The sequence below is a fragment of the Hippichthys cyanospilos genome, chromosome 4, assembly GCF_059441005.1.
Source record: "Hippichthys cyanospilos isolate Australia breed blue-spotted pipefish chromosome 4, RoL_Hcya_1.0, whole genome shotgun sequence".
NCBI classification, from domain to species: Eukaryota; Metazoa; Chordata; class Actinopteri; order Syngnathiformes; family Syngnathidae; genus Hippichthys; species Hippichthys cyanospilos.
The window spans coordinates 15,614,816-15,625,631 of record NC_142372.1 but is presented as its reverse complement, the minus strand read 5'-3'; the positions used below and the strand labels follow the sequence as shown (position 1 = coordinate 15,625,631).

The window sequence follows — 10,816 nt, the reverse complement described above, 5'->3', positions numbered from 1 at the left end:
GGCTCGAACAGTAGATCAGACACTAGCATCCTTTGAGAACCAACAAGCTGCACCAAAACGCCCACTAATTGCTTTTCTTCACCACTGTAGAAAAATGTTGTGTCCCAACTATGCCAAATTTGTCCCTAAAAGTGTCCATACAGAAATGGAAGAAGAACATTATTGGTAGATGTGCAATTATTGTGTCGGCAATTAATTGCTTATGAAATTAAACAATGTTTATATTGATTCTTTATTTTGAAACCGCATTTTTACAAAAAGATCATATTTTAGGGTTATAAAGTTCTATTAGTAGGGGGGGGGGGGGGGGGGTATGACTACCGGTAACAGACATATGTGTGTATTGTGATACCATAAAGTGGTGTGAGTGGTGTGTTTGTGTGTGTGGGGGGGTGCTTTTCAAGAAAGACTGAGTTGTTCCACTTATTGTGCTGAATTGTCTCAGGAATGAGGACAAAAGATTAACCCTTACGAGTACACAGACATGGGCAAGCTGGAGAAAAATGACTTTGGATAAAAACTTTCCATTTGGAATTTGCCAAGTCAAATTAACCAGGAAGTAACAAAGCCAAGAAATGTAACAGACGCATAACATTTATTTGGATAGCGTACAACCTTTAGGTAACAAAGAAGCCTTAAAAAAAATAAAAAAGTTCGTTATGCCCTGTGTTCGCGGTTTGCCGCACCATGCCTGTGACGAAGGCGTTGCTTTAGTGGGCGGGGTTTGCGGTTGGCGGAAGCCTTGATTGGACACGCTCCCTTTATTCATCCCCCGAGAAAGTGTTTAAATGGCCAATCGCGTGGCTCACTCTTGTATGTGTGGAGCGTCTTGGAGCAGAAGGTCCTCTCTCGGTGGAAGATCGCGTCCGAGCGACATCTCGCTTACCTTACACACTCAAAAACCAAATACCATGGATGAGTCTAGTAGTTGACGTTTCCTGAAACCTTCTCTTTTTAAGCTTTCTTCCGTCTGATCACTTATCACCTGTCTTTCGGCATTTTTGACTTCGCGACGCTTTTTATTCCAACACCAGCATATCACCAACTGAAAACATGAAGTACATCATTGGCATCGGCGGGTGAGTAACGCAAATGAATGGCGCGCAGAGGCGGTTCGCTAAGCTAGCCGGCGTTAGCCGAGCTGCTAGGCCGAAAAGAGACCGTGGCACGTGGGGGTGAGGTGCTGTCACCTACGATCTTCTCATGTCTTCTTGATGGAGCCGAGCGCAGCTCGTTCCGTCTACGCGTCTAATATTGCGTTTCCTGAGAAGTGTGTGTGTGTTTTTTTACGGAGTTATTTTATGTCCTGCGCGGAAACGACCCGTGTTATTTCTTTGTAATGTCGAGCTAATGCTAAAGATTACCGGTATTGATAGATAGAATTGATTATTAAAACCCGATGCTGTTCAAATTGCACTGTAATGCGTGTGGAATATCGCATACATTTTGTGTATTTTTAACATGCGAATTTGATTTTTTTTTATTATAAATTCGTATCATCCATATTATCAAATTATTAATAGTGTACTTAAACTTAAAAATTAGTTTTGAATTAATACTGATTATTCATTCATCTTTTTTCTGTCCAGCGTAACAAATGGAGGTAAAACCACCCTTACCGATCGGCTGATCAAGAGCCTGCCCAACTGCTGTGTGGTACACCAGGATGACTTTTTCAAGGTGAGTCTCACTTTTCTTTTAGGTTTTGTTTTCACCCCTTCTTGAAATGTTAGTTAAGATCAGGTTTACCAGCACGGGTTAGTGGCCTATTACCGCGTCATCCCACATAAAGAGCCTTCCATTTAGCATGTAGCACTAGTATATGTACCTTGGTACATCTTATGAATGTATGTTTCAGCCCCAAGATCAGATTGAAGTTGAAGATGGCTTTAAGCAGTATGATGGTAAGCCTGTGTTTGTCTAGAAGGATCTGTGTCTTTTAATTAGTAGCATGCATGCCTTGTGGATTGTATGAAGATTTTCATTTGTGCTCTGCATTATTACCCCCCCCCCCCCCCCCCTCCCACCCCCACCTTCCTTCCTTCCCTTCCTATTTCCGACTCCCCTATCCATCTCCAGTCATTACTGCTCTGGACATGGACGCCATGATGAGCACCATCTACGCATGGCTGGAAAATCCGGTGAAGTTTGAAAAGTCTCACGGCGTCAATAACAGCCTGGACATGGACATCCTCCCCAAGTCCGACCAGAAAGAGGAGACTCATATCCTCATTGTGGAGGGCTTTCTACTTTACACTTACCAGTAAGAACATGTCCCTTCCTGACATTCCTGTCCTGTGACTTCTTTTGGCAGAAAAGAGAAAATAATTTGCTCTTTTGCAGACCTTTGATCGACGTGCTGAACCAGCGGTTCTTTATTTCCATCCCCTATGAAGAATGCAAAAAGAGGAGGTGGTAAGTAGCAAACATGTCTTTTTTTCCGGAACTAATAGTACCTTTGCTACTTAGGAATTATTCCTCAAAGTTTAGAAAGTAAGACTCCAAAATGAAGCCGTACATTTCACATATCTACCTTTTTCCACATTTCTTGGCAAATTAAAACCGTTTCAACCTAAAAATATTCAGCCAATTTAGAGCATCTTCAGGTTCCAACATTTTTTTCAAAAGAGATTAAAAGATGCAAAGCATGATGGTTACATATTTACTTCTTCCACCCAGATTTCTAGACAGATTCAAACTGTTCGAAAATCACTGTTTAACTCAATCAGGACACCCAGGGGACTGTTCTTGTTCACAAAATGTCAAAATAATATTCTGTATTTTCAAACTGAGATACATTTGAAATAAATAGCTGTGTCCAGGTTTTTCCACAGACCCAAACCATTCCAAATTCCTCTCTCGCTCGATATTGCAACCATTCAATCAATTATAAATCATTTCAGTTTTCATATTCACAAGCAGTTTCTGCAGAAAATCGTTGTCTAATTTACATGTATTCTTTGTTTACTGCAGCTCAAGAAACTACACGGTGCCAGACCCCCCAGGCCTCTTCGATGGCCATGTCTGGCCCATGTACTTGAAACACAAGAACATCATGGAGAGGACAGGTGTTGATGTTTGTAAGTATCCCCTTTCGTGCCCTTAAAAAAAAAAAAAAAAAAAAAAACTATTAATAAAATGTGCTAATTTATGGTTGATTTGTCTCTACAGTGCAGCTAGATGGAACCAAGTCAAAGGAACAACTGTTCAATTTTGTCTACGGGAACATTCTGAATAATATCCAACATTCTCTTTAACAAAGGTATCAACGTTTTTATGAAAACTGTCTTTCCTTGTGTTCTTATTTTTTTCTCGAAGTTAACATTTGTATTATCTCTTATTTCAGGTCATTCCATCAGCTAAAAAGGAGCACGTATTCAGCGCAGCCTGCTTGAAGTCGTCTCGCCTTAAGTTTCTACCTGGCAGCTTATTTAGCTGACTGCTATCATTTTTAAACTTCAAAAAAAATTGTATTCATCTGTAATTGGCGGCATCAGATGCTGGCATGATTTTATATCAAGCGTATTTATTGCTTTATACGGCCTACACTCCGCAGAGAGTGGATGGATATATTCTGAGGATGCTTGCATACATCAATAAATGATCCTCAAGTCAACTTTGTTGTTGTGATGACTGCAAAACATCTTGTTGATGCAAACTAACGTACGTCATAAATGTACCCACGCTGTACCATTGAGCATGTGATGCCCACTATCAGAGACCACTGCTCTTTGGGGCAAGTGATAAGTGGAGTCACGGGTTTGAGCCGCTCCCTCGTCACCTCCAATTAGAAGTGTCGGCCTTATCTATGTTTGCACAGGACCCACTTTCCTCAGAATAAATACATACAGTAATACGCCACTAGATGTCCAGCGATAAGGTTGTCTGATAATGGGAAGCAAAGAAAGTAAATAAGGGTGGCCCTTCACTTTTTGAGATAACCTGACACACTGATACCGGTGAATGGCACATGACCATGCCCATGACATGGCACTTACCATGCCCGTGACATGGCACTCACCATGCCTGTGACATGGCACTTTCAGTCTTAAGGCTTATCTGAAGTTTTGTCATTTGTGTGCAACTGAAATATAGTCAAGTACCAGTGTGTTAAAAGTCTCTAGTATCCAGTACTGCAGCTTCATGGGTGTAAATGAGGTAAAGCTGTCCAGAATCTTATGCTGCAGAAGAAACATCAGAACCACACGCCATCACAAAATGTAATATATATCTTTTAAACTTACCTCCTACACTACAATTTCATTGATTGCTTTTTACACATAGATTAGAGTGAGCGTCAAGGACTGTTATCTGTCATAGCAGATATTTTGACGGCTGAACAACTTGAGGGACATGCAGTGATGTGAGTTGTTACCCTATGATGTGCCTCAGAGAGTGACATTTCTTTTTTTTCTAACATACTGTATGTTGCATAACACATAGCTTCCACTCACTGCCTATTCTGTTTAGCACTCCTCTGCAAATTAAAAACATCCACAGCATAGTATTGAAAAGTGGTATATTCTTACATATATCACTAAAAATGTGTTCATTTAGCAGTTATTGAATTTGTTTTCTTTGGATCAATCAAGCATAACTTGATTCTGTGTGGACAACTGGATACAAAAGTAGGTCAATGAATTTCATATGTTAGCTTATATATGGCATGAGAAGCCCTCATTTAACATTTATATAGTAACAAAATACAAGTAAAATAAGCCTTTTGAGAGCAATGGCATTATGTGAATCTTAAGGTTTACTTCAAAAGATGTCACTAAAGATATGCCAGTCAAGTTCCTCCACCCAGTTTCTGCGTTACTGAACATGACAGGCAGTCTAGCTGCAATTTGAGCCCGAAGCCACATGGAAGCTTTCAAGCTGTACACAATTTTACATTATGACAAGCCCAAAAATAAAAAGACATAGAGGCTCGGGTTTATTGGGTTTATAGTTATTGTACAGAGGATGGCGTGAGTTGGATTTGGGAGAGAGTCGGAGATCACGTTACAACCCCATTCATTGGGGGAATGTCCCAAAACCTACTTTAGTTTCCTCCAGAACAAACATTTAAATGTTTGCTCTCATCTATTTATTGTGCACTTCAAGTTTATTGCTTACATACTGTTCATTTTATATGCATGTATGGCAGTCAACCAAGTCCAAGAATACCCTCGTAGTAATTGGCCACATCAAAGGAACTGTAGATATGTTTAAAATGTTTGTCACCTCTCTGACACAGGGATAGCATAGGTTTGAATTTTTTTTTATAAATGCTAGTTTTTATCTCATTTTTACTTTTTTTTAATTCAGTTTTTAAAAAGCAGGGTTGTGTATTCAGGATTACCATTTCTTTAAAATGGTTTCATAGAATGTCGTTAAAGACTTTTTTTTCTAGTTTTAAATTAGGGTGGAACAGTGACAGACTGGTTAGCATGCGGAGCTCATTGGTTCCCTTCCTGTGTGGAATTTGCATGTTCTCCCCATGCCTGCGTAGGTTTTCCCTGGGCAGGTCTGTTTTCTACCTGCGTTCCAAAACACGCTGCGTAAGTGCGTTGGACACTCTAAATGTCAAAAATGGGCATTTTACTGACAGTGTCTATAGATTGCACTCACTGACACACATTCTTCCTATTAAATCGGTTCCCACGGAAAGCCATTATTCATAAAAAAAAGCTCCGCCCACTGGCAAATGACTGGCGAATGTTCAGCCGTGTACCTGTTCGGGCAGGGCCGGTGTGAAAGCAAAGAATAAGGAATACTTAGAAATGCATCAATAAAGGAAGGGTGCTTTTTTTTTACTTAAGTAAACTTCATCCAAGTTGTCTGTCACAGAGTTGCTCAAACGCAAGGTGTTCTCGAGTTTAGTTTGATAAAGAGCTTTGCTGTGGCTCGCGATATTAGCGTCTATGCTGCTATCGGCAGCCTCCTATTACACTTCAAAGACCAAGAAGGTGCTATGGGAATAAATACAAATCCGTATATCTCTCCCATAAAAAAAACATATGTTGAATATAAGTTTATTGGAGTCTGAAAAGGTCTATTTTGACCCAAGCAGTATGTGAGGGTCAAGCTCATTACATAAGCAAAATAAGAGGTTTTGACCTTTATTGTTGCAAATGTCTTCTTTTATTTATTTCAGCAGTGATGCTTTACACCAGTGACATACATTTTACAACTTTTTGCAAAGGCTACTCATCTTATTTTAACATGGGTGTTAGTGCCAGCTGGTCAGAGTAAACTTGAACGTGTGAGATAAGTGGTTACATAACTCCACTGCTGCCGTTGGCTGCCCTCTGAGAGAAGATGAAAAAGAAAGGTTCACTGTCCCAGATTTGCTCTACATTTCAGCCATCCAATCCTAAATGATTGATTTCCTTGTGTGTTTTTGTGCTGTTTATGTGTTAGTTTACACATGATGGTGCAATAGTCCACAAAGGTTCCAAAAAGAGAAGTCATTTGAGTCCATATTTTTAATATAGCGCTAGTTTACTGAAGGAAGGCTATTGTGAGCTTTTTGTCTTTGGATGTGCGTCAATGCTTGAATATGGTGGAGACGAAAGGCTTGAGTTTTACTTTTAAAATAATTTGTTACTGTACTTAAGTTGATTGTTCAGTCGCCTTTACTTATTTAGTTTTCTGACAACTTTACCAGGAACCTTCCTACAATAATGCAACAAACCTGGAGGATTAACATCACATCCTATAGACTTATTTCAGACAATCGTTTGATGTTGTTCACCCCACAAACAAATCACAGAGAATGCGTTTTGTTTTCTGCCAGCCTGGAAACAATAAGCATCTGGTGTTTAAAAAGTCTTAAAAACATAAGAGCTAGCAAGCTCTCAATTAAAAAACAAAAACACCACCAACAACCAAACAGCAAAGAAATAAAAAGTGCTCAAGTAAAATTATAAAACATGCCTTATATATATTCGACACACATTTCTACTCTCTCTCTCTGTGATTTTTTTTAACTTTTACTTAACCCTTTCACATATTATTAGTATATTTCCGCCATACTAGATTCACGAGAAACTCTACAACGCCACCTACCTTGTTGACAGTCAGCCTAGCGCTGGCTTGTTGTGTTTGGAAACGTTGCTAAATGCAACTAGAATCTGTAGCTAGGCATGTAATGAACCACTGGGATGTCATGTCATATTATTGCTTTGATTTCTCTACCCACTGCAATTTTTTGAAAAGCTGTGGGACACGTTGCCTCAATGGGAGTGAAAAGGTTAAAGTTAGAGTGTGAAAGATTAGCAACATTTCGGGGCGAACAATAAATTCATCTCAAAAACCCGAAACAAAGTCAAACAATATGTAAACAAATATCAAACATAAATGTTTTTTTATTATAAATCTGGTAGTCAATAATTGTGTTACATACACGCCTTGGTTTGCAGAGAAGTTTTGTGAATTGTTGACTTAATATCAGGAGTAATTTTCTAAATATTTTCAACCATTGTTTTCACATGTTTGTCAAAATTTCTCCAATGAAACAAAAACATGGTAAAAATTTCCGTGTTTTCAGGGTATATCAAGGCTCTGTTACATTTTTCTAAGACAAGTATCTGTACTTCTACTTGAGTATAGTATGTTTGCCTCCTGTGGTCTTCTGACACCACTGTTGTCTCTGGACAAAAACAAAGCCTGCACTTTGTCTCAAACCACTCCAACCACCATTCTGGGGTTAGCAGGCCTCTAGTACTGGATCTTTCTGGATCTTGTTTTTATATGTGTGGGATTTTTTTTTTTTTTGCACATTACTGCCCTATCCACTCAGGCTTTTGCACCTCAGCACAGTGGATCCGAGGAGCACAGGAAGCAACAGTCTGCTGTGGTGGACTCAAATAGAGCATATAAACAACATCATAAATCTTTCCCGCAGACCTCACATCTTCAACGCAGGTCAACTGTGCAAAGACTGATGGTCTGTCTCAATGATCATATTAACTGTCTGAATTCCCACCACCTCTATTTTTGAGTCAATTTCCTTATTGAAATGAAAATAACAGCTGCCGTTCTGTTTTCCTTCTAAGCAATTTGTCTCTTGGAGCATATTGCTTTACTATGATGGAATAAAAGAAAACTAAGGTCGTCATTCAAGCCATTTTCATTTTCAGAGCTGGCCCTCCTCCTCGGAGTTTGCATGTTCTCCCCGTGCCCGTTTGGGTTTTCTCTAGGTACTCCGATTTCCTCTCACGTTCCCAAAAATATGCACGGTAGGTATATTGGACACTCCAAATTGCCCTTAGGTGTGTTTGTGAGAGTGAATGTTCGTTTGTCTCTGTGTGCCCTGAGATTCAGCATGTATCCTTGGGGTGGCGCTATTGCTTATATAAGCACCAGGTTCACAAGTAGGGTGAGGGAGGATTGACCCGGATGGGCAAATGGTTTTGACCGCAGGTATGTTATAATTTCAAATTCTGTGTGGAAAATTTGTTTATTTGCACAATATTCAATTATGGTTTATGTTTTGAATACGCAGATATGGATGCCATACTCACTGCTGCTGAAAATAGATCCATGGATGCAAAAGGTGCAGCTGTCAAGTTGTCATTTGTTTGGTACACATTACAATGTAGAACCAGAAAGCGTCAGCCAGGTCCATCAACAGGTTCAATCCTTGATAGCTCCCTATAGGACGGAGGTGCTGACAAATGGGATGGCCACCATATACTGGTGTGAGACTGAAATTCAAAGGACTTGGACAATTTTGAAATAAGGTCTCAAATTGATTCATTGGTTATCAGAAATGGTTGTTTATTAATTTGATGATCAATTAATCATTGCAGTACTCCTCAGTGTGACAGAACTTGTGGTGGCTTGGATGGTAAAATGGAAGAATGACATTCTTACTGATTTCATTGGTGAATATTGATAGATTTATGAGCTTGGTCATGGAACAATTGAATTTGTATGTCAAATTAAAATAAATAAACATTTTGTTGTCAGCTGGGGGGAAAAAAAAGTTCAAAAATAGCGCAAGACATCAAGACAGATTACTGTAGTTTTTGTGATATACAATTTAACCTCAAAGTGTACAAGAAACTGCATTTAATTAATCCACCAAGCATTCTCTGTTGTTGAGCAAGTAGATTCTATATTTGAATATTTTACTGGACTTTTTAGTCTACAATGACCTGACTAAACCAATGGTTTGCGCAATAAAAACTTGAGCAATGGCTGGAGTTGTTGCACAGGCTTATTTTAAAAACGTGAGCACGGCAATGCCACTGTGCTTTACAGCCACCTAGAACTGCACCTGTGGGATTGCTGGTAAAAAGCAACTCTTTACCTCCTGTGGTTGACCACAAACGTCTGTGTTTACACTGAATTTGTCTGCCTTTGGGAGAAAATAGGCCACAATGCCTACACAACAAGGCGAGGGATCAGACTGCTAAACATGCAGTACAGCTTAACTATTCAGCTCGTTAAATTATGTCAAATAACACCTCAGTACATTTTTGGATCAGCTATACATGGCTGTTATTGTTCTAAGTGATGTTTATGTGTCATTCCTGGATTGGAGGAAAATGTAGTTACCAAACCCTTTTTTTGTTTAATAAATAAATAAATAAATAAGAAAGCATCTTATTAGTTGATTTGTCCAGTTCAAACATGAATCATACATTTTTTAAATGAAATATTTTATTTTAATTTGTTGGGTGCAGCCCTGTGAGAGTCAGTAACCCAATTAAAGTAATATGCTGGCAGAGAAAGTGGCTTCAAACTGTTAATTAAGTTTATCGTCACATTAAACATAAAATAAATACAATTGAAAGTGGTGTATTTAAAAAAAAACTGCATGGCTTGGCCAAGGAAAGCTCCACTCATCTTAACGCAAACAATACAAACAAACAGCTAACAAATGAAATTGGTGTTGCATCAATACAACCTTCTAAGCAACATATATTTTAATACAAATGGTGGAGCAACACATCTAGACAGATGATATACAGTACTTTTTATCTATTTCTCCACGTATATCAGTATGGATGTATTATACTGCTCTCAGGAGGGCAAGAAGTGCACACCAGAATGCGCAACGCAATGGACATTTAATTGATGCAGTATGAGAAATGCTGTTCCGTTTTAGTTCTATTCAATGGCAGTAAACCCCCCTCCATGGTGGGTTTCAGGGTCACAATCCTGTAATTTTGCAGTTTCTTTTTTTCTACCTGCAGTTTATTTTGGGTATAATTCCACTGTCGCAGAGTCGATGGTAGCAACCAATTATTTTTTTTATGTAAATTTGAAAGGTGAAACAGGTAGGCCCTTTTTAAAGGGTTTTCCACCTACAAAAACCAAGGGTCATTATATAAAGGAAAATGGACTTACACTTACATAGTGCTTCTCTACCTTAGGTACTCAAAGCATTTTATTCTGACAACTCTTTTAAGTATTGACGACGCAGCATCAGGAGCATATTGTACATCTTTGGGCATTATTCATGGCTTTTGTGAGTTAGGTATAAATGTGGAAAAATTGGATGGTTACATAGAGGGCTTTTACACAATAACAATTACTATATAGTTTTATCATTTGGCCTAGATTTTTCCTGAAGTTACTGCACATTTTGAAATGGGTTTGTATTATTTTACGATTGTGTTTAAAGCCCTTAAAATGAGTGCTTTATATGCTATTAAACATGCCAAGAGTGTACGCGCTTAAAATAACTTGCAATACGAGTGGTAACTGTATTCAACCCCCCCAAAATAAAATATTGAAAATCTCAGTGCGTTGCAATGCAAGTGAAGTGTTTACACAGTTTTGGAAAACCCCATAGGTTTCATTGCAAACTGTTTCGATG

The 10,816-nt window shown here is 38.8% G+C and overlaps 1 protein-coding gene and 1 long non-coding RNA gene across 2 annotated transcripts; both read left to right on the top strand.

The window, feature by feature from the left end:
- The first annotated feature begins 798 nt into the window (after positions 1-798).
- Positions 799-3,616, top strand: mibp2 (muscle-specific beta 1 integrin binding protein 2). The gene is made up of 8 exons (XM_088412306.1): positions 799-1,079; positions 1,590-1,680; positions 1,859-1,904; positions 2,080-2,263; positions 2,344-2,415; positions 2,974-3,080; positions 3,172-3,262; positions 3,347-3,616. The coding sequence occupies exons 1-7, from the start codon at positions 1,054-1,056 to the stop codon at positions 3,255-3,257; spliced, it is 612 nt and encodes a 203-aa protein (XP_088268432.1). The 5' UTR covers positions 799-1,053; the 3' UTR covers positions 3,258-3,262; positions 3,347-3,616.
- A 3,662-nt stretch (positions 3,617-7,278) lies between these two features.
- LOC148424782 (uncharacterized) lies at positions 7,279-9,188 on the top strand. Its single transcript, XR_015865292.1, has 2 exons — positions 7,279-8,409; positions 8,492-9,188. It is a non-coding gene; the product is annotated as an uncharacterized LOC148424782 (long non-coding RNA).
- The last annotated feature ends 1,628 nt before the right edge of the window (positions 9,189-10,816 follow it).

Coding starts and splice junctions, on each gene's coding strand:
- mibp2 (XM_088412306.1), top strand. CDS start 1,054: ATGAAGTACATCATTGGCATCGGCGG. Junction 1,681..1,858: donor ACCAGGATGACTTTTTCAAG/GTGAGTCTCACT, acceptor TGTATGTTTCAG/CCCCAAGATCAGATTGAAGT. Junction 2,416..2,973: donor GAATGCAAAAAGAGGAGGTG/GTAAGTAGCAAA, acceptor TGTTTACTGCAG/CTCAAGAAACTACACGGTGC.